The sequence below is a fragment of the Myotis daubentonii genome, chromosome 7 (assembly GCF_963259705.1).
Source record: "Myotis daubentonii chromosome 7, mMyoDau2.1, whole genome shotgun sequence".
Taxonomy (NCBI): Eukaryota; Metazoa; Chordata; class Mammalia; order Chiroptera; family Vespertilionidae; genus Myotis; species Myotis daubentonii.
In genome coordinates, this window is record NC_081846.1 from 28,952,983 (window position 1) to 28,980,396 (window position 27,414).

General features: G+C 41.0%; 1 protein-coding gene across 6 annotated transcripts in view; it reads right to left on the minus strand.

Annotated features, from left to right (window-relative positions):
• Window positions 1–1,505: 1,505 nt before the first annotated feature.
• The window catches only part of SPHKAP (SPHK1 interactor, AKAP domain containing), a 105,246-nt gene continuing 79,337 nt past the window's right edge, over window positions 1,506–27,414 (minus strand). For 2 of the 6 annotated variants that reach the window (XM_059703399.1, XM_059703398.1), the window contains 7 exons: window positions 25,501–25,756; window positions 20,416–24,181; window positions 15,586–15,771; window positions 13,729–13,815; window positions 11,463–11,515; window positions 11,189–11,373; window positions 1,506–3,641 (listed from right to left, as the gene is read on the minus strand). In XM_059703399.1, coding sequence (XP_059559382.1) covers window positions 3,498–3,641; window positions 11,189–11,373; window positions 11,463–11,515; window positions 13,729–13,815; window positions 15,586–15,771; window positions 20,416–24,181; window positions 25,501–25,756 — 4,677 coding nt within the window. In that variant the 3' untranslated portion in view covers window positions 1,506–3,497. Of the gene's footprint in view, window positions 3,642–11,188; window positions 11,516–13,728; window positions 13,816–15,585; window positions 15,772–20,415; window positions 24,182–25,500; window positions 25,757–27,414 lie in introns of those variants that run through there. The other 4 variants (XM_059703400.1, XM_059703401.1, XR_009453766.1 and 1 more) reach the window with 4 other exon arrangements.

The following is a 27,414-nucleotide window of genomic DNA, read 5'->3' on the forward strand; positions in this document are numbered from 1 at the left end:
GATTAATTGACTGCATATAGGCATGGGTTTATCTCTGGGCTCTCTATTCTGTTCCATTGATCTATGTATATTTTTATGCCAGTACCGTGCTGTTTTGATTATGATAGCCTTGCAAAATAGTTCAGGCAGTGTAATACTTACAGCTTCATTCTCCAGGCCCCTGCCTGTGACTTATCCTCAGCCTGATGCAGCGTAGGGCCTCTCCTGGAGCCCCTCCTGCTAGTAGCCTGCGCTGTCCCATCGTGCCACCTCCCCTGGTCCATCCCACTCTGCACACTGGTTCTTCCTAGTCTTTACTCATCTCTATAAAATAACCCCTTTTGAGACACTTGCATATCTCACAGTGGAGCATCCTCACCATTGTAATAAGCTCCAACCACCATCGCAACAGTCCCTTTTCCCCTTTTGTAATAATCCTTTAAAATAGTCTCTCCTTGCCACTGTCCAGAGTTTGCTTTTTTTAAAAAAATATATTTTATTGATTTTTTTACAGAGAGGAAGGGAGAGGGATAGAAAGTTAGAAACATCGATGAGAGAGAAACATCGATCAGCTGCCTCCTGCACACCTTCTACTGGGGATGTGCCTGCAACCAAGGTATATGCCCTTGACTGGAATCGAATCTGGGACCCTTGAGTCAGCAGGCCGATGCTCTATCCACTGAGCCAAACCAGTCAGGGCCAGAGTTTGCTTTTATATGACATGACTCTCTGACTGACAAAGATTTGTCTTTACGTAAGCATATTCATACCTTCTGAGCATTGAATAAAGTGCTCAGGATACTCAATGACTTATGGCATAAATTCTAATAATTTATTTCCTGAATTCAGAGCATTGATCCATTTACCTCTAAGACTGATGAGTTTACTAGTACCTCTTGTTTACTTTGAGTCTAGGTGGGTTTATCAGCAGGTCTGGAGATTCCTTGTTTGTCTTATGCCTTTTTCTTCTGTCCCTCTGATGTATTGTAAAGTCACAGTCCATGGGCCTTGGGAGGCTGGGGGAGACAATGTCTGGTTTTCAGGTTCTTGCTTGGACTCCCCAGATGAGGGGCTACAGGCTCTTCCTCCTCTACCCTAACGCCTCCTAGAGTCTCAGGCTCTGCCCCTTCAATGCATCACTTACACCAGTGTTCCTCAACCAGTGGCAATTTTGCTCCACAGGGGACCTTTGGCAATGCTGGGAGACATGTTTGGTTGTCATAATTGGGGGAGTGGTAACTGACATCTAGTGGGTAGGAACCAGGAGTGCTGCTAAACTTCCCACAATGTGCAGGACAATGCTCTGCAACAAAGAATCATCCAGCCCCAAATGTCAATAGTGTCAAGGTTGAGAAATGCTGATTTACATGAATATTACTGTTCCTAACAAATTTAATCAAAGACCATTTAATTATTCAAAACCTGACAGTGAGTCAGCAAAACCTATCTAAGGGATATATCTATCTTCCTCCAATTACACTGTGGCTATTTTTCCTTTGAGGTCTTGGAGAAAAAAGGATGAAAGATTTGACAACAAAAATTTATTGATTTGTTTGCAACATTCAGTACAACACATATAACTTCATCACATGGTTACAATCCAATATTTGTGCTTTGTAGGATACGTAAACATTCATTAGAGCACAACAAAAGTACACATAGTATTCTGAGATTGTTTTAAAAATAAATAGATCCTTTTTCATTTACTAGCACAGAGAATTTGCAGCTTGAGATGATGAATAAATTTTAAAATTTGACATTTGATTAATGTGTCAAATTCCATGAATAACCTAGATTTGGACTACTTATACAATAAATGCCTAACGAGTAGTGGGATGGATTTGTGGGGTGGAGGGTGGGAAGGGAAATGTGGCTTACAATGAAACTTTCTTGACATCTCAAGACGTGGATGACACATCAGGCCAGTATTACTGGGGCTTTTCCTGGTCTGGGGCCTTGTTCCCATTTAAAATTACTTCACCATCTCTAAAAATAGTGTAAAAGCATAGTATTTCAGGAAATCTTTAATAAACACCTTCTTTGATCAAGAAAATAAAAACCAGTGTAGCTCATTTAGTTGAAAGGAAAGGAGACTTATTAAGGAGAAGTTAGCTGCTCTCATTTTCCAAAAGACTAAATCTCTGTTATTAACATACTTAAATGTAATAAGGTTTTCTTTTCCCCAAATTAAACAATAATATCTTTGGATCCAGAAGAGTGTATGGTCCTTACTGGTTTTGTCAAATCCTGCCTCTGTCAGTATGAATGCCATCTGAGTAGCAGGTCAGCCATAGAGGGACCAGCACATTTATAATGAAACCACTGAGCTCAAGTATCAATATATGTGACTTAAGACAACAATCTCTTCAGATTTTATGGCTCTCTAAGATAATCCAATATATTATTTAAGATAATCTCTTCACAATTTAAAGTAATAATAAAATGAAAGTTTATATTTCATATAATTTAACACACAAACAGATTTTATCTCAAAAGACTTTCCTTTGTTTGGGGGGAAAGCTTGCCCTTAGGGTAAGAATTCCATAACCATGTTAACCACCTAATATAGAGATGGAAACAAGACAATCTTTGATCTCAGCTGAACACCAAGAGTTTTCTGATTAGTTAGGAATCCAGGTATTGTTGAGGAAGTGCGGAATAGTTATCAGTGGGTTGCAGTAAATACATAAAATCACCTCAGTAGAAAACATTGATGATACTCTTATATTTCTGTTAACACCCACTGATATTAGTCTGAAAATGGAAATTTTTTTTTAAGTTCTGAAAATTTCCCAGTCATATTTTGTGTTCACCTGGGCTGACACCCCTGTAATCTGCTCAGAAAAGTAACATAAAGGATACGACATAGTTTACAAAATTATTTTGACAAGTGACTTTGTTTCCAGTTGATCTGCATAATGGGTAACATTACACATTTTATCTTATATTATAAAAATATGCAACAGCAGCTTTCTTAGAGATTGGGGCTAGTTATAAGCTTCTTTTTTTTTAAAATTTTTTCTTTTTGTTAATCCTCACCCGAGAATATTTTTCCCTTGATTCTTAGAGAGAGTGGAAGGGAGAGGGAAAGACAGAAAGAGAGTAACATTGATTGGTTGCCTCCTGCATGCTCCCCAACTGGGATCGAGCCTGCAACCAGGTATGTGCCCTCAACCGGAATTGAACCTGGGACCCTTCAGTTTGAGGGCCCATGCTCTATCCACTGAGCCAAACTGGCTAGGGCTATAAGCTTTTAATTTCAGTCCTCGTAAACTTTCAGTTTTCCAGCCACTCTAACCCAAACTCTTTTGAACTCACCCACAGGTTGTATTGACTTGTACAAATCTATAGTTTGCTTTTCCTCTGATTTACTCCATGGGCAGTAGCCTTGAACAGCAGATTTTTTTATAGCTCTGCTAATGGGATGCAACGTTTGAGAAAGTTTAGAGCATTTAGAACAAATCACTATATTCTAAAGTGGAATAAAGAAAAGGAGTACTGTGCAGGGCCTAGCTGCCTTATCCCAGTCCCAACAGCCAGTCAAAGAGACTCGGGGCCCCATCTTTCTGCTCCTCGCGCATTCTGCAGTACTGAACCACGGCGTGGAAGATGTCCCCCACTTTCCAGGACTTCTGGTGAACCAGCCGCACGACATCTAGAAACTAGAGTAAAGCATTGAATTAGAACTCACAACGCACAGCGGATCCTCAAAGTCCACCTCATTCAACCACTCCTCCAAAGCCAACAGTTCCCCAGGCTGGTTTTGAATATCTCTGGTGCCATGATTGTATTTTCCAGAACAGTCTATTTTCATTCTAGACAGTGCAGTTCATTGGAGGGTTCTTTCAACTGACCTGGAATTTTCCTCGCAGCAGTTGCCATTCATTGATTGAGAGAGACTAGATGGAAATCTTTCAAGAGTCTGTCTTTTAAACATTTAAAGGGTTTCCTCTGGTCTGTTTTTCTCTGGAATAGACTTTCTCTGACAGGACTGTATAGTAAGTTCCCCAATTCTTTCTATTTGTGTCACAAATAATCTCTCACTGGATGTATACATTTAGGCTCAGTAAATCAAGTGCTAAATTTTTGTATTGGGTCTTCTACTGGTTCTTCATTCCATCTTTTACATTCCCTTCTGCCATCATCAAACACGAAGCAAGAGAGGTTGGCTTTTCATTGAAGCAGGAAAAGGAAAGCTTGAGGAAACATCCTAGATTTATCACCTGATTATTGCTACTAGCTTCAATTAGCCACAATTTAGGAAGCGTTCGAGTGCAGATAAATTGTGAGCTGAAGTGTTGGAAGATGGGGAAATGGTTATAGATCATTGCCTTCATGATACTTTGGGATGGAGCCCAACCTGAAAACTTTCCAAACTCCTTAGTAAGATACTTTTGTAAAAAAAAGTAACAATTATTAAAAGCCCAAACCTCTAGGACAGTGATGGCAAACCTATGACACGCGTGTCAAAGGTGACGCGTGAACTCATTTTTTTGGTTGATTCTTCTTTGTTAAATGGCATTTAAATATATAAAATAAATATCAAAAATATAAGTCTTTGTTTTACTATGGTTGCAAGTATCAAAAAATTTCTATATGTGACATGGCACCAGAGTTAAGTTAGGGTTTTTCAAAATGCTGGCACGCCGAGCTCAAAAGGTTCGCCATCACTGCTCTAGGAAGTACTTTTACGTAAGTAATCTCATTCAATTCTGTCAACAACCCTATGAAGTAGGCATTGACAGATGAAAAAACCGAGGGCCTGAGAGATGAAAAGTTGGTAGCACAATGCATGGTTTTCTAGCACACCAGCCCAGTGCAGTTTCTACTCCAGCACCTGGCTACGTTTTGGTGGCAGGAGAATATGGCATTGATATTTATTTGGAGTACTTGGAGAAAGGACTGGCTGGGGTCTTATGAAGAAAAATGACCTATTAAGAAGATGAAAGAATATATGCACCCCTATGCTCATTGCAGCTTTATTTATAATACCTAAGATCTGGAAACAGCCCAAGAGCTCATTAGTAGATGAGTGGATAAAAAAGCTGTGGTGCATTTACACGATGGAATACTACTGGGTCATAAAAAAAGAAGGAAATCTTACCCTTTGCAACAGCATGGATAGACCTGGAGAGCATTATGCTAGGTGAAGTAAGCCAGTCAGAGAAAGACAATGCCATATGATTTCACTTATATGTGTAATCTACTAACAAACAAAATAGAAACAGACTTATAGATACAGAGAACATATTGACAGCTGTCAGAAGGGAGGGGTGGAGGAGTTGGGGGGAAAAGGAGAAAGGATTAAGCAAAAAACAAAAAGCAAAACAAAAACCAAACTCATAGACACAGACAACAGTATAGTGATTACCAGAGAGAAAGGGGTGGATGTAGAAGAGGGTAAGGAGGGGTGGGGATAAATTGTGAATGAAAGATATTTGACTTTGGGTGTCAAACACACAATACCATATACAAATGATGAATAATAGAATTGTACACCTGAAACCTATATGATATTATTAACCAGTCACCCTAATAAATTCAATAAAAATAAAAAGATGAGGATTGTGGTTTAGTTACTATTTCTTCAACATTTCCTTCTAGGATTTTTTGCTCAGCTCTCTTTGTGTTTGCTCAGATTTTTAACACCAACCAGAAACTGAAATGCTAATTTCTATCTGTCTTTTTCCTTCTCTTCAGCTTGAATTTGTTAATTCATTTCAATTACTGAGAAGTCATCTTCTAAAGAGTTCCTATTAAATTATGTTTCTTCTTGCAGCTGCGATAGCACCAACTATTTGCACAGTTATAGAAATCAGTGCTTTATTGTGCTCGCTTGCCTTGTGTTGGCTTAATCAGAATAAAGCAATTTTCTAGGCTGGGAAATGAAATACTTAACTTTCAATGCATGGAAACATAAACATTATCTCAAAGAGTTTCAGGATAACATAAAAAGGGAGACAGATGGGAGGCCAATGGCAACTATGTTATAGATAGAAATCCCTCAGGGAAGAATAGCATCTTAGCCATCTTTTAATATCTTGTGTCTGTACTTAATAGATATTCAGTAAATATTTGCTGATTGACAGGAGGTATGAGTGTTCAAATGAAGTCAAACACTTTCAAAATGATCAAGAAGACTATTTGGAATATGGAGTGACATTCAGAATTATTACAGGCGAACCTTGTCTAAGTATTTATTCTTGAGTTTTATGTAATATATTTGCACAGATATAATTAAAAATAAACATGCATATCTTGGGGCTGCTTACTCAATAGTTTTATATTGATAGGAAACACATAAAAAATGATTGGAGGCCATGGATCTAGGCAAAGGCTGAAGAGAGCCTAGATTGAGGCAAAAGTAGTGGGCAAGGAGCAAAATAAAAGCTGGTCATGGTGCAAACCTCCTATGGCCCAGCGACCAAGAGCTAGCATTGTGGGGGTGGATACTCAGGACCTCTCTTCACTGTTAAACCTTTTCCAGAAGGCTCTCTGCCATAGACCTTTCTAGAAGCCAAATGCCAGCTTCTTGCCATATATTTGGGACCTGCTAAAGGAGGGTTTTTCCATGTGGTGATAACTACAGGATGATGCTGACTGACCCAAAGTTGTCAAAATGCTCCACTAGCAAGGCCACTGTGCCAGTAATGTGTACAATCGTCACAGGCTAGAATCTGTCTCATGATTTCTAAATCTAGGTCAATATCACAATAATACAGCTTTCAAAAAGGGGTCCCACTAATATATCCTGCTGGGAGGCAGTGATGACTTAATCCCAGACATTAAGACCTTGAAACATCTGCAGGGCTGATGAGCAGGAAGGCCTTACACTTTCTTTTCTTCCTTCACTTACAAAGCTTCTAGCTAAAAATGAAACTGTTTCAGTGAAGAAGCCAGAAAAGGACATTTCCAGCTCATTAGCATAGGCTTTTAAAAGTAGCAGCTGGTCCTGAATATTTTATTGTGCCTGTCAATGTTATTGCCTTGGTAACTTCATAATCAGTTTTCATAGGTCAAGGATCTGGGCTTTTCTTTCCAATTAATTGAAAAATTAAAAGTCAGAATTGTTCTTTTCCTGCCATTTCAGAATCATTAATAATTAGATTCCCGGAGAACCAAGATGGCAGCATAGGTTAACGCCAGAGTTTGCTGCTTTGAACAACTACTTCAAAAGTGAAACCAAAAAACGGAAGGGACATCACCCAGAACCACAGGAACGCTGGCTGAGTGGAAGTCCTACAACTAGGAGGAAAGAGAAACGCACACGGACACTCAGAGGAGGTGAAGTGGTGAAGTCAAATTCTGAGGTGCGGAGTGCGCGGAGCGGGCTGGCGGCGGAGGGCGCGGTTGCTGTTTTCAATCGGGAGGGAGTCGCAGACTCTGAGCACCAGATCCGGGCGAGTCTTTAGGAACCCAGACTCAAACGGGAGAAGCGGGACTGTCTGGCTTCGGTCAGAGCGAGTGCAGCTTTCTCTCTGAGCTTTGCAGCGGGTGCTGGGACTCAGAGAGGCAGAGCCCCTGGGGACAGGACTGAGAGCCGCCATAACTGCTCTCTCCGGCCCACCCTGTTGATCCTGTGCGACCCGCCCCGCCCAAGCCCTGCACAGAGGCATTTGCCGGATAGCCTCAGGCAAAGGCTAGATTAGCACCTCCCTAGAGGACAGAAGTTCTCTCACCGCTGACACAGCTGATTCTCATAGCCACTTGGCCTGGAGGTCAAACCCTCCCTGGAATTAGCTACAACAATCAAGATTTAACTATAAGACTGCGAACAAAGACCACTAGGGGGTGCACCAAGGAAGCATATCAAAATGCGGAGACAAGAAACAGGACAAAATTGTCAATGGAAGATATAGAGTTCAGAACCACACTTTTAAGGTCTCTCAAGAACTGTTTAGAAGCTGCCAATAAACTTAATGAGATCTACACGAAAACTAATAAGACCCTCGATCTTATATTGGGGAACCAACTAGAAATTAAGCATACACGGACTGAAATAACGAATATTATACAGACGCCCAACAGCAGACCAGAGGAGCGCAAGAATCAAGTCAATGATTTGAAATGCGAGGAAGCAAAAAACATCCAACTGGAAAAGCAAAATGAAAAAAGAATCCAAAAATGCAAGGATAGTGTAAGGAGCCTCTGGGACAGCTTCAAGCGTACCAACATCAGAATTATAGGGGTGCCAGAAGATGAGAGTGAGCAAGATATTGAAAACCTATTTGAAGAAATAATGACTGAGGCCAAGGTTTGCACCGCTAGCACTTCGGACAGGAAGTGCTGCAGTCTCTCCCTCTCCAGAGCTGCTGTCACCGCCTGGAGGTCATAGGGCTGCCCCGGAAGTCCTCCACACGCCTCCCCGCGGGGCAAACCTGGTGGTGGACTGTGTGATGGAACTGCTATTTTTAGATACTTTTAAACACCCCAGCGCTGAGGTTTCGGAGAGAACCAAGATGGCGGCGATATAGGCAGACGTGTCCCAGGTCGTGTCCTGGAGCAAATGGAGCGAGCAGCTGAAGCTAGTAACACTCACACCGAATTGGCGAAATTGCTCAGCTGGTGAGAGGGTTTGCAGCTGGGAAGAGCAGAACTCCCCTGGAAAGCAGATCCAAGCAACAGCAACCTCCTGAGCACCACATCCTCTGCTGAGGAACAGCAGCTGTACGTGAAACCTCGCCCCACCAGCCAGAAGAGCCACCACAGCTGTGAACAGCACCCACCAGAGGAGCTGCTGACAACTGAAGAGCAGCTGCTACCGCAACCGCCCGAAGAGCAACCACAGACCAAGGAGTCACTGCCACCAAGGGAGCAACCACTGAACAACTCAACGTCTAGATATGTCAGTGAGATCAAACATGGGTAGACAAAGAAACCCCCAAAGGAAAGAGAAGGAGGACTCTCCAGAAAAGCAGCTAAGTAATACAGAGGCATGCAACATGACAGATAAAGAATTCAGAATAAGGATCCTAGAGTGCATAAACCGGATGGAGGAAAAAATCGACAACCTCTGCAAGAAGCAAGAAGAAACAGATGAAGAAATAATGACAGAAAACTTCCCCCACCTGGTGAAAGAAATGGACTTACAGGTGCAAGAAGCGCGGAGAACCCCAAACAAAAGGAATCCAAAGAGGACCACACCAAGACACATCATAATTAAAATGCCAAGAGCAAAAGATAAAGAGAGAATCTTAAAAACAGCAAGAGAAAGAAACTCAGTTACCTACAAGGGAATACCCATACGACTGTCAGCTGATTTCTCAACAGAAACTTTGCAGGCCAGAAGGGAGTGGCAAGAAATATTCAAAGTGATGAATACCAAGAACCTACAACCAAGATTACTTTATCCAGCAAAGCTATCATTCAGAATTGAAGGTCAGATAAAGAGCTTCACAGATAAGGAAAAGCTAAAGGAGTTCATCACCACCAAACCAGGATTATATGAAATGCTGAAAGGTATCCTTTAAGAAGAGGAAGAGGAAGAAAAAGGTAAAGATACAAATTATGAACAACAAATATGCATCTATCAACAAGTGAATCTAAGAATCAAGTGAATAAATAATCTGATGAACAGAATGAACTGTTGATTATAATAGAATCAGGGACATAGAAAGGGAATGGACTGACTATTCTTGGGGGGGGGGAAAGGGGTGTGGGAGATGTGGGAAGAGACTGGACAAAAATCGTGCACCTATGGATGAGGACAGTGGGTGGGGAGTGAGGGCGGAGGGTGGGGCGGGAACTGGGAGGAGGGGAGTTATGGGGGGAAAAAAAAGAGGAACAAATGTAATAATCTGAACAATAAAGATTTAATTAAAAAAAATAATTAGATTCCCTTCATTTATGCCATAGCTGGCATTTCTTGAGCAAGTGTGTTGTCTTAGGAAACTAGAAGAATTTACATCCTGTGATGGTATGTCATTGGTAGACGCATTTGAAGAAAAGTATCACATGGCAGGCGGTTTTTATATTCTCAGGTGCATTTACTAAATTAGAGTGTTTACCAAATCATATGGTGGGATCTATGGGAGCTGTTGCAAACTGTGTTAGGCTGCTTCTTTGAAAACATTCAACATAGACTTCTGAAAGCAGCTACCTTCTTTGGCCCTAAGTCAGAATTCCATCACATTAAGCACCAGTGAGCTGGTCTTCACCTTGCTCCTGCAATTATGGCCTGCACAGCTGTGGTTCTCAGCCTTTACGGCACCCTCAGGGACCATCAGGGACCTTTGGAAAACCCCAGTGCCTGGGTTTCATCCCAAGAGGAGATTCCGATTTCCTGGGCAGAGCACGGGGACCTCTACAAGCTCCCAGGTGCTTCTAGCACACACTGAGTTTGAGAACCATGACTAAAGGATTCAGTTCAAGTACATTTATTACATTTATAAGCCAAGAGGCATTATCTGTTATGGACTGAAGGTATCCATATGTTGAAACCCTAACCCCCCAGTGTGATAGTATTGGGAGGTGGGGCTTTAGGGACATAAATAGGTTTAGATAAGGTCTTAGGAGGATGGGACTCCCATGGTAGGATTCATGCCCTTATAAGATGAGGAAGAAACACCAGAGCCTTCTCTCTCTGCTGTGGGAGGACATAGCTAGGAATAGGGGTCCTCCCCAGCAACTGAATCTGCTGGTATCTTGAACTTGGACTTCCCAGCCCCCAAACTGTGAGAAATAAAAGTCTCTTATCTAAGCCACTCAGTCTATGGTATTTTAAAGTCGCCCAAGCTGACTAAGGCAGTATCTAATTCTTCCTTGTTTTCCCTTCCTTTGCTGTGTACTTCTGCAAAACTGAGACTTCAAGGCAGTGGTTCTCAACCTTCCTAATGCCGTGACCCTTTAATACAGTTCCTCATGTTGTGGTGACCCCCAATTTCATTGTTACAAATTGAACATAATTAAAGCAAAGTGATTCATCACAAAAACAATATGTAATTATATATGTGTTCTCCGATGGTCGTAGGCGACCCCTGTGAAAGGGTCGTTCGACCCCCAAAGGGGTCGCAACCCACAGGTTGAGAACCGCTGGTTTAAGGGGTAGTGTTTTTGAGAAATCAGTCAATATCATTTTCACGAGGCTGGAGGATAAAGTGGGAAATACCATAAGGGAGATATGTTAGCTAAATTAATTTATCTAAAAAAAGTCAAAATTCGCACAAATAGGGACTCAGCTTCATTGCTATCCACACACAGAACACGATACCTTCTCAATCCTGTTTTCCTGAGATTTCTTAAAGTAGATGGTCGGGATCCCGAGCTCGGAGGCGGCGATCCACTGCAGAGTGGCGCGAAGCTCCGCGTCAGGACACTCTGGCTCCAGGTCGAAGTTGATCACCAGCATGCTCCCCTGGCGGCTGGCGGCTCCCCCAGGTGCGCCCGAGGCACATTCTAACACAGACAACCACACAGCCTTATTTCACTTTCCACAGGGACATCGCCGGCCAATTGTGTGTCAAAATTATGGGAGCACGGCTTACCCTCTCTGCTTTCTGACTGTCCTTTAAGAATCTCCTTTTCTTCTATTAATTCACTTTGGAAGAAAACAACAGTATATGATTGGTAATGGTTAGGAAGAGTAAGCTGTGCATGGAAGATGAGGCGATGGGTTTTACTGATCTAAAAGCTTCTGAAGTTTTATTCTGTGTTTATCATTTTCATAGACTGAAGTGATACTAGAAAAGTACTAATTGTGTCTATTATGTAGGACTATTGAGTCTTCAATAAACACCCTGCCCCTAAAAAACGAAAAGGCCAGAGAAACTGCATGGTTCTAGTGGGGAAAATTAGTCTGGGAGACTCTGAGAGAGGCATCCTCCATGAACCTTCAGAGGCTCGAACAGTCCAGGAGAGATGATGTTAACGAGTTCTGATGGGAGGATTTATGTCTTCTGTATTTTACCTGTCATTTAAAGCATCACATGCCTCTATCTTGATACAATGATTTTTTTTCTACATTATAATACCAACATAAATTTGCATTTTAGTCTAGGAAAATATTTTTTTCTACATGACTGTAGTTTTTTAATCTGAAATAAGGAAAAAAAATAATCAATTAACTGTAGAGCTTAAATTGTATAAAATATCTCAATTAGTTGACACTTTTCCTTTATATCAGGAGAGTGTAGTAAGCTGGAGGTGATTTAGAATTAAAGATTCATGACTGAAGTGAGTATTTCATTATAGACATATTAAATATTTGAGGTGTTTTTGTATAGTGAGTGCTTATTAGGGAGCCCTGAATACAGTGCTTCCAAAATGAGAGCATATGGCCCAATAGTTAAAAGGAATTAACCATTTTGGGGGAGCCTATGATTGTCCTACATTTTTTTTCCTGTCTTAAATATGTTTTCTTTTTATGAGAGAAGATTCCCTCTTACATTTTATGTTATTGCTAAGATCTGGCTGATAAATTTCATTTTATTCCTAAAGTTGAGAGATCCTTGTTGTTCTTACATTCACACCTAATAATTACATAGAAGGATGGTCAATTTCCTCAGGGTCTAGATTTCTGTTAGATCTCTATGTGAGTGACATTAAGTGAAATGACAGATGATAGGTACAGTTTCTGCTCTTACAGAGCTGAATGATGCTGCTATGGGCGGTGGTGGTCTTGGTTTTCCCTGAATTCATACAGTCTGTGGGATTGTAGGCTTATACCACAGAGAAAGATAGGGAAGGTAGCTAAACAAATATTTCCTGAAAGAGGAAAAGAAATTTGTCCTTTTATTTGTTTTGGTTTTTGGTTCTCCCTGAATTCATACAGTCTGTGGGATTGTAGGCTTATACCACAGAGAAAGATAGGGAAGGTAGCTAAACAAATATTTCCTGAAAGAGGAAAATAAATTTTTCCTTTTATTTGGTTTGGGTTTTGGTTCTCCCTTTAGAAAACAAACCCAAGATAATAAGTATGTTTATCTCTTCTCATGAATCATGGCCTTGGGGAACAAGAGAGAATGAATGGCACTTCCAATCACTAAGGAGTACTCCCACAGGCAGGATACTTGATTACATCATAAAGCAAAAATGATTTAGCTACACGGAGTAGTTGATAAAATACCTCAGATGAGAGAGCAATTTTTTTCCTATACTTTATTTACATTTTTTGGAAATTTCAGAAATATTCAGAAAGCTAAATCATCATGATAAAAATAGATTGTAACTCATTTAATTTTCCAGAAGCATCACAATTCAGGATGTAGTTCTGACTTCATGTTGCTCTCCTTATATTCTCTTAGTGCTTTTCCTCCTTGCTCTTTCAGAAGGGCCTATGGTGTAGGGGGCAGAGTTACTGTGTGGGAATGACACATCTTCATCATGGCACCATTTGGTGTTAGGCAAAACATTTAGTACTGACAATCCCTGGTGTCTACAAGTAAAGGAAAAGCCATCACACTTGGTTGGCATCACATGTTGGTTGGCATGGTACAATTTAAATGGAATTTTTGCTTCTCAGTGTCCAGTTAGGTACAGTGACACATACTTCTGACTGTATGGATGAGCTTTATTTGAAATGATTAGATTATAGAGGACAGATTTGAAATCTAGAAAGGAGGTGATGGTAGGCTAGGGCTATTCTAGGCTTGAGTTCTTGCTCCAGTGACATGGAACCACACATGCCTGGGAACCACGGCAGTACAGACATCATGAAGTTGGTGGTTGGGCATGACCTGAATGATCACAATGGATTGCCAGATGGAATTGGAGTGGCGGTCTCACAATCATTGCACCTCCATGGCTACTTACTTAATCATGGGAGAAGATGGCATGCTTTCCTGATAAATGTCCAGGTCCATAATGCCAAGACTGCTAGTGGCACTACTGTTGCCATTGCTGACAAAGCAAAAGTTTACATATTAATGCCTGTCTCCACCACCTGGCCACACCTCTGACACCGATCATCTACCGTTCTCACGGGTCCTCCTTTTAGTGCTCAGGAGAATATTGCTTTGTGTCTCCAGGACTCCTAAATTGATATTTATTTCTGACCAAATTAGGGGACACATAACTAAAGACATTTTTGGCTCAAGCCAACCACCATCGATGTTTTCTAATTTCTGCAGTGGTGTTGCATGGGGTAGATCATACTTAGTAGGTGACAATCAGCATGACTTTTTTCTTCATCATTCCTGTTATAGTGGAGATGTTTATCTATTAGCAAAAGACCCATAGAGACTAATATGCTTCTGAGAATGCAGTTTGGGGGAGTTACTGGAATGCTGATCTGCCTGCTTTTGACAGTGGGCACATATTCAGGGGACTTTTCTGAGGAATATTCCACAGGATGTGCACTTGGCTCATTTTTTATTTTATTTTGGGGAACTGCAGAATGCACATGTACAAAGTTGAGGAATGCCAAGTTTTATAGCTCATTTATCTTAAAATCTTTGAGAAGCAGCAACATCTGCTACCTTATGAATCATGGAGGAGGGATCATGTGTTGCATCATTGTCATAGGTTGCACAATCAACATATGGTCAAGTTACTAACCTGAAACTTACTTACTGAAACAGTAGAGTTCAGCTAATTTTTAGGTTCTGTCTGTACTTTCAAAGGGGAATGAATCCAATTTTACCAAACCCACTAAGTTTCCTCACACCTTTTCTATTGTCCAGTGACATCTCTTCCAAGTAAGGATTCCAAAGGGTGAGAGCTGGTGTGTTGCAAAGGGACAGACTTCCCTGGGGAGCACCATGAGTAACCAACTATACTCCCTGCATTTCAAATTCCTGTCTTGGGTGTTGCCTGGGGTACTGAATATATTCACTGATTGAAATCTGATGACTTGGATCTTACACTGAAAGTAATTAATCCTATCAATGTCTGCTACATCCAAAGATCAAATTCTCTCTCTCTCTCTCTCTCTTTTTTTTTATCTCTACCTTGTTTTTTGAATTTTGGACAAATTCCTCAACATCCAGAAATTTTCCTAAGACTGGCAGACTGAACTACCAGAAATAAAACTTTCAAGGATCAAGACACCAGATGTATCTGAATCCGCATATCAACTGGACTCTGGAGAGTCTCCAGTATCAAACAAGACTTCAGGCTGAAACATGGAGATTCTTTTCATTTGCTTTTTATCTCATAGAGGGATAGTTTTTAGTTTATATCTGCTGACTGGCTGGGGTCTAATCAGATCTGACCTCTTATTAGATCCTCTCTAGTTTTTCCAGAGCAACAATAGAGGGCAGGGCAGAGAAAGCGGAGGAACAGTCAGGCCAAACAACACAACAGTGTGGAAACACTTGCCTCATGTAAACCCAGCCTGGGTTGCATCTGAAATACAAATGAACCAGAAAGAAAGTATCAAACATACCAGGTGTAATAGCAGCTCCTATTAAGAAATTCACAGTTGTCATCACCGAATACATTAGCTGGGGCTTGCAGCGTATTCTTAACCTTGGCCAAGGTAATTGAAGCCATAATTGCATATTAAGATAACTCTCAGCACAAATCATGATAGGCAGGCAACCTGACCCAGTGGGAACTTTCTGTTTTTGCACACTCTACTGGGACCCTTTGCAGAGATCCATTTAAAATGCATTTCTGAGATATGTGTGGAGGCCTGTTTCCCTGGGAAGTCAAGTGACGAGCAGGTACCTCATGGATCGCTCACTGAACTGCAGGAAGCTACTTGTGTCGTCTGGGTTGTCCTCCTCATTGGCAAGCTGAGACCAGCTATCTGTGCTCTCCCCACTGCTGACGGGAGGGTTGGGAACCTCATCTGGGGCTCTGCCTTCTGTCGGGACTTCAGCCTCTGGTACGTTGCTGGCATCAAGGCTGTCACTGTATAGATGGTAGGATATTATTACCAAGAGTGGGGAAAAAAAGAGTGGGAGCATAGACTGAACTTTTCACAGGACCTCGCGCTGGCTGCTGTTGAGCATGAATCTCTGCCATATGAGCAGGATGTTCTTGCACGCAGGTGCGGTCTTTCTTTTAGGTCAATACTTCTACTTCTGCTGGTGCCCTAGGTCCCATTTTGTCTTTTCAGGATAACTCCCCATCAGCTTTTCCCACTTCTTTTTTTAAAAATATATATTTTATTGATTTTTTACAGAGAGGAAGGGAGAGGGATAGAGAGTTAGAAACAACGATGAGAGAGAAACATCGATCAGCTGCCTCCTGCACACTCCCCACTGGGGATGTGCCCGCAACCCAGGCACATCCCCTTGACCGGAATCGAACCTGGGACCCTTGAGTCCGCAGGCCGACGCTCTATCCACTGAGCCAAACCAGTTAGGGCCCAATTCTTAATTTGCTCTCTTTCTTTGAACTCCCTCCATTCATTTCAGAAACACCTGTAAGCACCCTGGTGTGCATATATAAGAATTGTTTAGGGGCAGCGGTATTTGAAACGAGATGCCCAGAGCACCTCCCCCGAGTTATGACTCAGTGTTCCTGCAGAGACGCCCAGAAAGCTGTATTATGAACAACCACCCCTGGTGACTCTAATGCAGGTGGTAGGTGGGCCGTGCTGGGAAAATTACGCACCCCAATATTTGGTGGGGCTTTCTCTGCCGGAACCCTTTGAAACGTGGGCTTCAATCTCCAGAGATTTATTTTTGCCTTTGCTAAGGTTTTATATGTAGTGCTATTAACCTGAGATTGCTTTAAGGTAAGTTACCAGCTTGGGGGCTCCCTGGACCGCCTACATGGTACAAATTAGACCTTTAAACATGCATTAGGACAAGCTGTGGTTATAAATTCTTAGGGGAATTTTTCCCCCCTCTATCCAGAGCCCTAATCCTGAAATACAGATTTTATTTTTCAAATCAGCTTCCTTTGCTTGTGGGTGATTCTTTTGCCTAAGTTTACATTGGAGATAACTTCAAAATACGAAGGTTAGTGTCAGTTCTAAGTCTTAACCATTCGCCATTTGCTGGAACCACAGTATAATTTCCCACTTTCCTTTAGCCTTTAGAAAATAAACTCGGATATTACTGAAACTGACAAATGCTTCAGGAGCAGGTGCAGAATCAGCTTTAACTAGCCACTTTTGTTTCCAGATCTTTTCATTTTCTGCCCCTGAGATGATGGTGATGATGATCATTACTAATAATAATGTTATATTCTGTCTTGTATTTAAAAGGATGCTTATTATATTAATCCAGAAGTTATAATTGATTCATAATGGGAGAAGTTTTCAAGCTAGCTTGAAATTCAAATCTCACTTCATATGGCTCGCCCCTTAACTACCTTTTAGGTCTCATCTCAAATGCCAGCAGCCACTTTGACCAATTAGTTATTCTCTATCACGCTACTCTTTATTTATTTATTTTTTTTTTAAATATATTTTATTGATTTTTCACAGAGAGGAAGGGAGAGAGATAGAGAGTTAGAAACATCGGTGAGAGAGAAACATTGATCAGCTGCCTCCTGCACATCTCCCACTGGGGATGTGCCCGCAACCCAGGTACATGCCCTTGACCGGAATCGAACCTGGGACCCTTCAGTCCGCAGGCCGACGCTCTATCCACTGAGCCAAACCGGTTTTGGCTACTCTTTATTTTTGTCTTGTCACACTCTACAATAATTTACATTATAAAGAGATTTTTCATGTATGTTGTTTGTCTCTCCCACTGCTATGTAAGACCCATGGGCACAGGCGCCAAATCTCTATATTCTCCTGCATTTGAAGCCCAAAGGATAGTGCACATTAATGGGTATCAACTATTTGTTGGATGAATACTATTTTTGTTGAAATAAATATAAATGAATGCACAACATAAATATGTTTCTAAAAAAGTCAGATGATGTTGGTGAGGGCAACATGTGATGTTCAGAATCTTAGTTTGGTGTTTATATTGTGGTCCCAAACTATCAAAAAGTTAGATACTATTTTTTAATGATCTCAGATAGCGTGGCTGAGTTAAATACACATTGCTGCCCAATAATAGAATAATATTTTTTCCAGAAATTAAGAACTGGAATACCTCATGTTATTTAAACTCTTTATAATCGAAGGATAATTCAGGTATCTGGACAGATGTGGTGGCCTAAAATATAAGTATTTCTATTTGGACATGACTTCCATAATATATTCTGAAGTGGTTAGTTACTCTTTTATAAAATAAAAAAAGGAAGTGATTTTTATTTCAATATGTTGAGATTTTATGAAGTTTTTAGTAAGAATTATGAAAATGTCCCCCAGAGAATAGCCTAAAAATATCTCCAGGACATGACATCTCCCCACCTCCAAACAGAATTCAGAGGGAATTGAGTTCTGTGTTTAGCTATTTTGACACATCAAATTTCATGATAACAAATCCTAGATTAGAAAATGTGATCTAAATATGACTAATTTCTCCTCTTTCAAATCCTAGGAAGTTCCTTTTTAATAAAATTCTCATACTATTCATTTGGGAAAACAATCTCCTGGAATTAAGGCAGCCCTATACCCCAACCCAAACAACAATAACAACCATAAAGCAAACATTTATTGAGTTGTAGGCACTTAAGAATCCTCTTATGAAATTATTATATTCCCATTTATAGGCAAGTAAACTGAAGTAGAGAGATGAAGGCACTTGCCCAAGGTGACATGGATAAAGGTTAGTTAGCGGAGTTCATGTTCTATTATTTATATTGCTCCACAAAGAAAAAATATATTTAACAGTTAATAGTCCTTACATTTTGGGAGCAGACCCGTCTCTTGAATTTCAAGGCTGATGATTTCATGTTTGATTTGGAAAACAAAATCAGAAATCCACATCATGAGCTGAGAGGATTTGTGCTTGGGTCATGTGTGTGAGTCCTTATATGGAACACAAAGCTAAATCAGTTGGAGGCTTTAATCATATGCTTTTCCAAAATTTCTGCAAGCCTCAAGTTGTAGCTATTTTAAGCACAATATTAGTGACATTCAAGTAAAAATCGTATAATGAATTTTATTTCACTGTAGTGACAATCACTATTTGATTTGAACCTACAACCATAAATCTTGTTAAACTAGTTCATGAATGTTCCTTAACTAGGTCACCTTCTTTGACTAAAAAATCTTAGCTGGTTTATGATTGCTGTGTTTAGGAGACTTTAAATCATTGTTCTCCATTCCTACTACCTCAAGTTAAAGTAATTTTAGAGAATTACACATTGGCTCTTGTATATCTTTACCTATTCGATCACTTTTAAAAATTTGCAGTTCACCATACTTCCTAAAGGTGAATCCTATGGTAAGTATGGTGCTCCTATAAAACTTTGATGAATATTTTCTATAGCTGGAGAATTACTGATATGTAAGAACTTGTCTTCTTGGTCATCTTAGACTATTCTTCATTTGGTTTATATTTGTGTTCTTTTGCTTGTATATTTTCATGCTTTCTTTCCTTTAGTTTCTTTCAGGATTTAATTCAATTGGAAAGCTAAGTTCTTAGCACTGAGGGATTGAGAATGAAATATTCACATGCATCTGAACCACACACCACCCACACCTTGTAATGATACATTATAATGATGGGGAACATCAGCACCTAAAAATGAAGCCCTTTAGCTTCCCTGGTGAGGGTGGGAAAGTACTGGGGACATTTGAGGGCTGATGAAATGTGATGAAGGCTGCGTTCAACTTGTTTATTGTAACTAACCACTTAAAAATCACAGTTTCTTTGTGCAATAGGCACATGTCCCTGAAGAGCTATGCAGGCCATTTCTCATCCTATGTTTTCCATAGATAGAGCTTAATTTTTGTTTTCTTCTGTTTTTTTTTTAACTTTAACTATAGACCAAAAATTATGATACAATGGTCTCATATTTAAGAATACTATGAATTTTCTATGAAAAATGGGAGCTGTAAAAATAACTGACAGTTTGTTAAGCAGCCTGAAATAATTACTTTGCCTCAAATTCAAAATGCATTGTCACCTACATTACAATTTTTCTGAAAAAGAAATTGAAATAACAATACTCTAGAGTTGTTTTGCCTCTAATGCTGCCGTAATTATACCATGCATCTAAAGGGCCAGCACTTGCAGGACACAGTGACCTTGCAGAGATTTTTATAACAAGACAAGAAAGAAAAACTTGAAAGGAGAGGCCTTAGAGAAAAATGATATCAAAATATTTAATGTCATCTTACAATATTAAAGTTTATTTAAATTTAAAATTTGCAAGTGGATTAATTGGCATATTTTTTCTTTTGCTTGAAAATTGCCATGCATGAATTTTTTAAGCATATTATGGGCAATTAATTTTAATGGGAGAACAATACCCTAGCTCCTCTATTATGTAAATGAATCCCATTTGTTTTAGAAATAAAAAAATACTCCCGTCTTTCCATTATTATAAGTTCTTCCTAACCCAAGAAAGCCATGTATTGCCTCAGACATTCAGTTCTTGCATCAATAAAATCCCTAAGATTTAGAATAAATATGAATTAAGATACAAACTCCAGACCCATGCACTCTTATGGAGTCTCACAGATCATTCACTCACCCGTAGTTTTGGCAGTTTTTCTTCTCCGCATCTCTACCCCTCACCACATCTGGGACTTTCTCATCGTCTTTCAAATGCTCCTCTGCTCCTTCCAGGGGGCCACACTTGGAAAGGGTGTGTTCAGGTTCACCAGCACGCTCTTCTCTCTGATCTGTTTCAATCTGAATCAAAGGCACTTCCCTTGAACAAAGTGATTGCCTGGTGTGGTTTCTAGAGACACCATCATGGCACAAGGAAGTTTCCTTTTTAGAATTGAAACTAAGAGGAGCAGCTTTGCTTGGAGAGGACACTGGGGGATGTTGGCTTTCGGTAACAGAGTCTTTCCTCTGGTAATCAATAGACTCCTGGACAAGAAGAATTGGCCCACTTTGCACTCTGCTCGACGCTAACCTGTTTGCACACTTGTCCACGTGCAAGGGAGGGCCACCAGAAACAGGCTCAGCATCAGCCTGGGCATCATCCACTATAATTTTATTCTTCCGCATGAGGGCCTCGATTGAGTTTGCCCATGTCTCATGAATTAACATGGCTGTGATCTGGTCAGTTCCACCTCTGCGATACAAACAAGAATCAGATTTGCAGAGCCCCGTTGAGGAAGCACTGCTGACTGGCTGTACGCTCAGGAAATCTCGCTGGTTGTTTTGAGCAAAGCCATCTAAGGAGTTGGCTTTGAATGGCACATTCACTGTCAGCCTGGCGCCCAGGGATCTGCCATCTGGCATAGACGACTGTCTGTAATACAGTGGGGATCGCAGAGAAGGTGACAATAAACCCGCCGTCCAATCCTGGCTGCTGCGTCTGGAGAAGGCGTTCTCTTTGCTTTCTCTTTCAATGTCCCTCAGCATGTACCTGTAGAACTCCTCGGTGATGCTCTCTGTGCTGGACTGCTTAGAGGGACAGCTTGACCTCACACTGAGGTGGTCATTTTTCCGGCACACCTGCTGCATAGCTGAGTTCACAATGCTGCTGGCATTCTTGCCTGCATAGTAATCCAGCAGCAACTCAAATCCTCTTCCTTCATTCTCCATCTGATTCACCATGAACCTGGAAAACTCATCGGTGATGCTCTCACAGCTCGATTGCTTGGAGACAGAGCTGGCCCTGCTCACTGGCTGACTTAGGGTGCTCATTAAACCCAGGCTGTTGACATAGGCCCTGGCGTTAGAGTCCTCCTCGGCAATGCTTTCACAGCTGGAGGCCTTCAGCCGGTTCCACCTGTCTCCACTCTGTAACCGATTCCGGGGAAAGCTCTGGGCTTGCCAGACGCCGTCCACCATGGAAAACTCTGTCAGGTTCATGATCTTGGCTGCTACTTCGTTTGCAAAGACACTGACAGAATCTTGGGTGTCCTCAAGGTTCATTGACTCGTCCACAACCCTGTTCATCAGCTTCTCTTTAAGCTCTGGGTGCTCATCTGTTTTCCTCTTGATCTCACTGAGCCGTGGTGGCTTGTGTTTCCTCACAGCGGCCCCACTGGCCTGACTTTCCTTCCTTTTCAAAGATCGGCAGGTTAGGTTCGGGGTAACCAGAAACTCGGTCCCTCTTTTCCATGCGCAAAACCAGGGTTGTTTTCCCTTTGAGTTGTCAAGGCAAATTGCTGCGATTTCAGTTGCCATGGAGACAATGGTCTCTGCTAATTCTTCGGCAAAGTCTGTAATGCTGTATACCTCTGTGTGTTTTGCCTGCAGCATGGACTGAGCAGGAAGCAGCAAGTCACTCCCTAACAAAGACAGATTAACTTGAACTTCATTGTTTAGAAGTGAAGCACAATTGTACTTCTCTTGGATGTTGGGACTGCAGCTGTCCTCAGCATCCTGGGAACCGCTGCTGCACTTGGTGGCTACCCGTGTCCTTTCTCCCTCTGAAGAGGCTCTGCATTCATTCTCATTGTGACTCAGTGTCTGATATGGGTTTATTATATCCTTTCCCATGGTTCCTTTCAGATATACTTCCTGGGGGAATATTTTAGCAGTTGAAGAACCAAGCATTCTGGGACTACAAGACAATTCAGATTGTAGCATGGGGTTCTGGAAGAGGCCTGGCTTTGCTGAACCCTTGTTGTCTTGCTTTGGAGGCATGTCCTCTACAAGGTCATTGATAACAAGACTAGTGTTACCTGGATGAATATGTGGATGGCTGCTGGAGTATTCAGTGGCTTTAGTCCATGCTTGACTAGCAGCCTGATCAGGTGGCTGGTTGCCTAGTTCTGTTTCCCTCCATCCAATGGTTTCCTTAGAAAGGAGAGTGGGACATTCACCATGCTGTACAATATGGCTCATCTTCTTGAGTGTGAAGCATATCACATTGAAGAGCAGTTGATTTATACTTTCCATTAAGAAGTCCAGAGTTTCAGATGAATGCGTGCCTTTGGGGTCAATCCTTGTATTTTGCTGGGGAATTTCATCAATGCAGTGCTTCAGAATCATATTGGACAGAGCATGTGCCAGTTCATTTCCAAGCGCATTTTCTGAGCACAGGATCTGAGGCTTGGAAGCCGTTTCCATAATTCTTCTGCGCATTGATTCCATGAGGTCTCCAATGCTGCTGTAGGCATCAGGCCTTATTAAAGCCAGAGCGGCCTCTTTGAACAATGCCTCTGCAATGGCCTCATTTCCCAGCGCCATGCCCCTCCCTGTTGCTAAATTAAAAAGTGGAGGAATTGCTGCAGAAGACACAGCTGCAGACAAGACTCCACTTGAAGCTTCAGGGCACTTCACCTGTCCTGCTTCAGCCAGGCCACAGACAGCGACGGCACTGGCCACCTGAGTCATGCCACACAAAGCAGATGGAAATGAGTATTCGCCGATGGAAGGTTCCTTGAGTACTTGGGATGCTTGAGTCTGCAGTAGGTCGTTGCCACCTGGTGGATGGTTGGAAATAAGGGATTCTTGCTCCATTTTCAGTCTTTCTGTGGCCTGTGGACTGGAAATAGTTCCAATCACAGTGGCTGCACAAGCTAATGCTACCTCTAGAGCACTCTGGGGGTGTCTGCTGGCATTCTCTCCAGAGGGGCCATCTGAGTTTTCAAAAGAGACTTCCATCTCAGGCCACGTAGAGGTGTCAGGCTCAGGGGGAGCATTACTGCCATCGGGACTCTGAACAATGACAATTTTGGGGAGCTCATTCCATGACTGAGGGACCACGATATCTTTTGTGGAACAGCGACGAGGGAACAGAGCACTTCCTACGGAGACACTGACTGCAGTTTCCTGGGGTAGTGTAGGCTGAGACTGAGATAATCTAATAAATGCATCTTGCAGCACAGATTCTGCTAAATTTGTAGCATACTCGCCGGTTGTGACTTCTTCATCTTGTATGGGAAGAAGAGAATTTGTTCCATCTTCATGGTCTCCTGTGTCTAACTTGTGGTCATGCTCCATGACAGTGCCATGGGCAAAAGGTCCATCTTTCTTAACCACCTTGGAGAAATAAGCATTGCCTGGAATACAGAGTGCCTGCAATTTTTCCACTTGTTCTTTAAAATTTTCTGAATAATAGTAATTTGTGGCTGTCGTCTCATTCCCTGTAGTTTCACCTTTCCACCCTGATAGCTTTGCTGATGGCTCTAGACTCTGCAAAGTTGTGTCTTCTGCTACTTTTCCCAGAGATGTTTCTGTTTTAATCAACGACGTGTGGTATTTGCTAATGTATTTGTCTTCCAAAGTATAAAGTGACTTTTCCTTATTGTAATCCCAGTCCTCCTGAGTGATTTCCTTCGGCTTTTTACTTTCCATAACATTGGCTGAAACATTTATGTTCTCATAACCTAGTGAAGAGAAAATGAAGAGCACAATTACTTTTTGAATAGCAGGTTCTCGTGAGCCTTAAATAATTATTTTCTAAAAATGCTTTAAAGCATCAGGTATCCTCCCCACATCCCCAAATAGCATTTGAATGTTTCTTCAAAAAAAATGTTTCTTCAAAAAAAAAATGAATCTGAAAAGGCTTCTGTGCTTCCTTATGGAATGCTGCCCAAAAAATGGGTGTCAGTGCAGAAAAAAAGTGCAAGCATTATAGCAGAAGAAGAAGGCTTTTGGGAGCTGACAACTAGTCACCATCCTTCAGGGGAAAAGTAAGCCCCAAACTGCATTTATAACTTCCAAGTGAGTAAAGAGGGAAGAGAGAGGATGTTTACAGCAACCTTAGTAGTGAGTGTTGTTACAAAAATGTGCTCTGAAGTTTTCATAGGATTTGCCCCATGGTCAGTGACAACAATATCTGGGGTATCCCTTCCTAAGGCTAAGAGTTGGGGAGGGAGTCCATTGCTCACTGACCTCCACTAATAAGTTAATAGAAAGAGTGAATAAATGAGTACTAAGCACTTTTTTGGGTTATTTACTTCTGTCTTCACCATTTGCTCTTTCTAGTTCTTGATTTAATAATCTTGTGTTGTTTTGTACAGTAACATGCTGCACAGGCTTGTAGCCTAGGAACAATAGACTATACGGGACAGCGTAGGTGTGTAGTTGGCTATAGCATCTAAGTTTGTATAAGTGCACTATGATGTTAGCCCAACAATGAACTTGACTAACAATGCATTTCCCAGAATGTATCCCCCCTCGTTAAACAGCACACGACAAGCTCATATCATACTTTTAAATATATTAGTGCTACAGGAACTACTATACTCCCATGTTATAGATAAGGGCTCAGAAGACTAAACAAAAACTAAATAACTGGCCCCAGGTTTCACAGCTTCAAAGAGACTGTGTTAGGATTCAGGTCAGTCCAACTCAGCTTCAACAAGTAAGTGGCTTTGATGGAAGACTTAGGGAGGTTAACTTTCCTCCCAGTGATAGTCTCCATCTCTTGGCAGTCAGGAGGATTTCCCTTTGAAACACACACATTTTCATCAGAACGCCTAAGACATTTTTAGAGAGAATGGAGCCATCCAATCATTAAATTTAAATGCCTCAGTCAGCATCTTCACCAGTTTTCTCATCCTCTTTTCCTCCCAAACTTGGTGAAGATTGGGATGTGTCATCTGAACTGATGTGGCCTGAAACTTTTCTAAAATTGCATGTAGACATTTTTATAAGGTGACTAATTTCAGCATGCACATTTGTTTTATTGGAGAGTTCTCACCGTTCCTGTATTCTTCCACCTCACTCTCCTCCTCCAGGTGCTCAGATGCGGTGAGAAAGTCTTCCTCAATTGAAGACAGGGAACAGTTGGTGTCATCCTCCACCTTCAAGATGTTTGTTTCCAGGTGGAGCTGCCTCTCCTGAACCAATTCCAGGCCAATCAAAAATTTGTTGATTTCAAAGATGATGCAGTTGGTACTGTTTGGTCTGTTCCCCCTTGCACACTGGACCAAGCAGATGTCTGGCAGCCAAGGATACTAAAAGTGGAGAGAAAAAAAATACTTTTATTAGAAAAAGAAATTAGAAAATCATTGACTCTGACCTTTCTTCTTCCCTCAATCTCTCCTGTTCGGAGTGGGGACCTTTAAAATATTTGGAACATCTTCTAGGCTTATTCTGATGAACTGCTTGAAAAAAATTCAAGTGCTATTTGGGAACACAGAGTACCTAGGAGAAAATTTGACATAGGGGAAAATAGACCAGTTGTACCACATATTTTTGTTCTCTTCTATCAAAGCAAAGATTGCCCTGGGCAAAGTTAATCAGGTAAGGAAGTCTTTCTTCAAAGCTATTAAAATAGGGGAGAGAGGCCAGAACTGAATCAGACCACAACTCCACTGAAATAAAAGATGATTGGGTTTTTAAGAGCTGGTGCAGAATTATAGTCTGCCTGTGCTCAATAATTGGCTTTGCCCAAAGGAAAACTAAACTTTTGTGTATCTTCACGATAGGAGACAGTTTTGCAAATTGAAGCAACTCTCATAAAGGCCTAAATTATTTTGTAGGTACCACAGTCCCCATGTTTTCATAGACCAGCAATATTGGGGTAGCGCAGCAATACCAAATCTCATCTTAGTCAACTATTGCCAATACCTGCTGGTTTAGGGATATTCTCAGTTTGGTTGCCTTGTCCCATTAAAAGTTGCTTACCTACTGGTTCAGAAATGGGCACATGACAAATGAGAGCTAATAGGACACAATGAGACTTTTCCTGGGAGCCACCTGGAAGAGACATTCTCTCTTACTCAACTTGAATCCAAAGGATATTGCTTTCTTGTGAGAAGAACTTGTCTGATAATGGGGTATACAGAGAGAAAGCAGAAGAGAGGCCATAAGAGAATATGCATATCGGATGACATTGTTCAAATCCCTGTATTTAATCTACCCACTGGATTTTTTAGTTACATGAGACAATGCATTCTTTCTGTGCTAAGTCAATTTTCTGATACGTTTAATTAGAAATCCCAACTAAAAGGACTGGTCTAGAAATATTCTTAAAACTGAGGTTTGTAAATTACTTTTGGTCATAATGATTTTGCCTAAGATAAAGAGAGGATATTTAGAGACATTTCTGTGTTCTCTTTTCAGACAATTAATTTTTTCACTAAGGAAATGTATTATTAGATTGCCTCCGAGGATTTTGTTCTAGTCTTGCTTAACAAATTGTAATGGGCTGTGCGCACATTTTTACAAAGCATCAGGAGTAGAGCAAGAAATAGTGGGTGGGCCTCTGAATTTTTTGATAATTTGAAATACTGGAGAATAAATTATTTAAAAATTTGCAGCAAAACTAAAACCCAAGAAAGGACAATTTGAAGAAAAACAAATGCTTATTATCTTAATCTATAGCTTTCAGTATAAACATATCTTATTTGAGAAAATTAGCAATCTTTCATACAATGTGCCTTTAGAAATCTTTTACATATTTTTCTGTAAGTTGATTAAACACTTTGTATATTTTTATTTTTCTTCAAGTAAAGAGTATAATAATGATTTATCTAATAACAATGGACAACAGGGTGTTGGGTGAGAACAATAATTCCTACTTTATTTTTAGTAGCATTCTTTTCTTTTGGAAATTTCATTCTTTGGGACCAAAAAACTCTATTTGCACCCTGGGGGCTGCTATCTTATA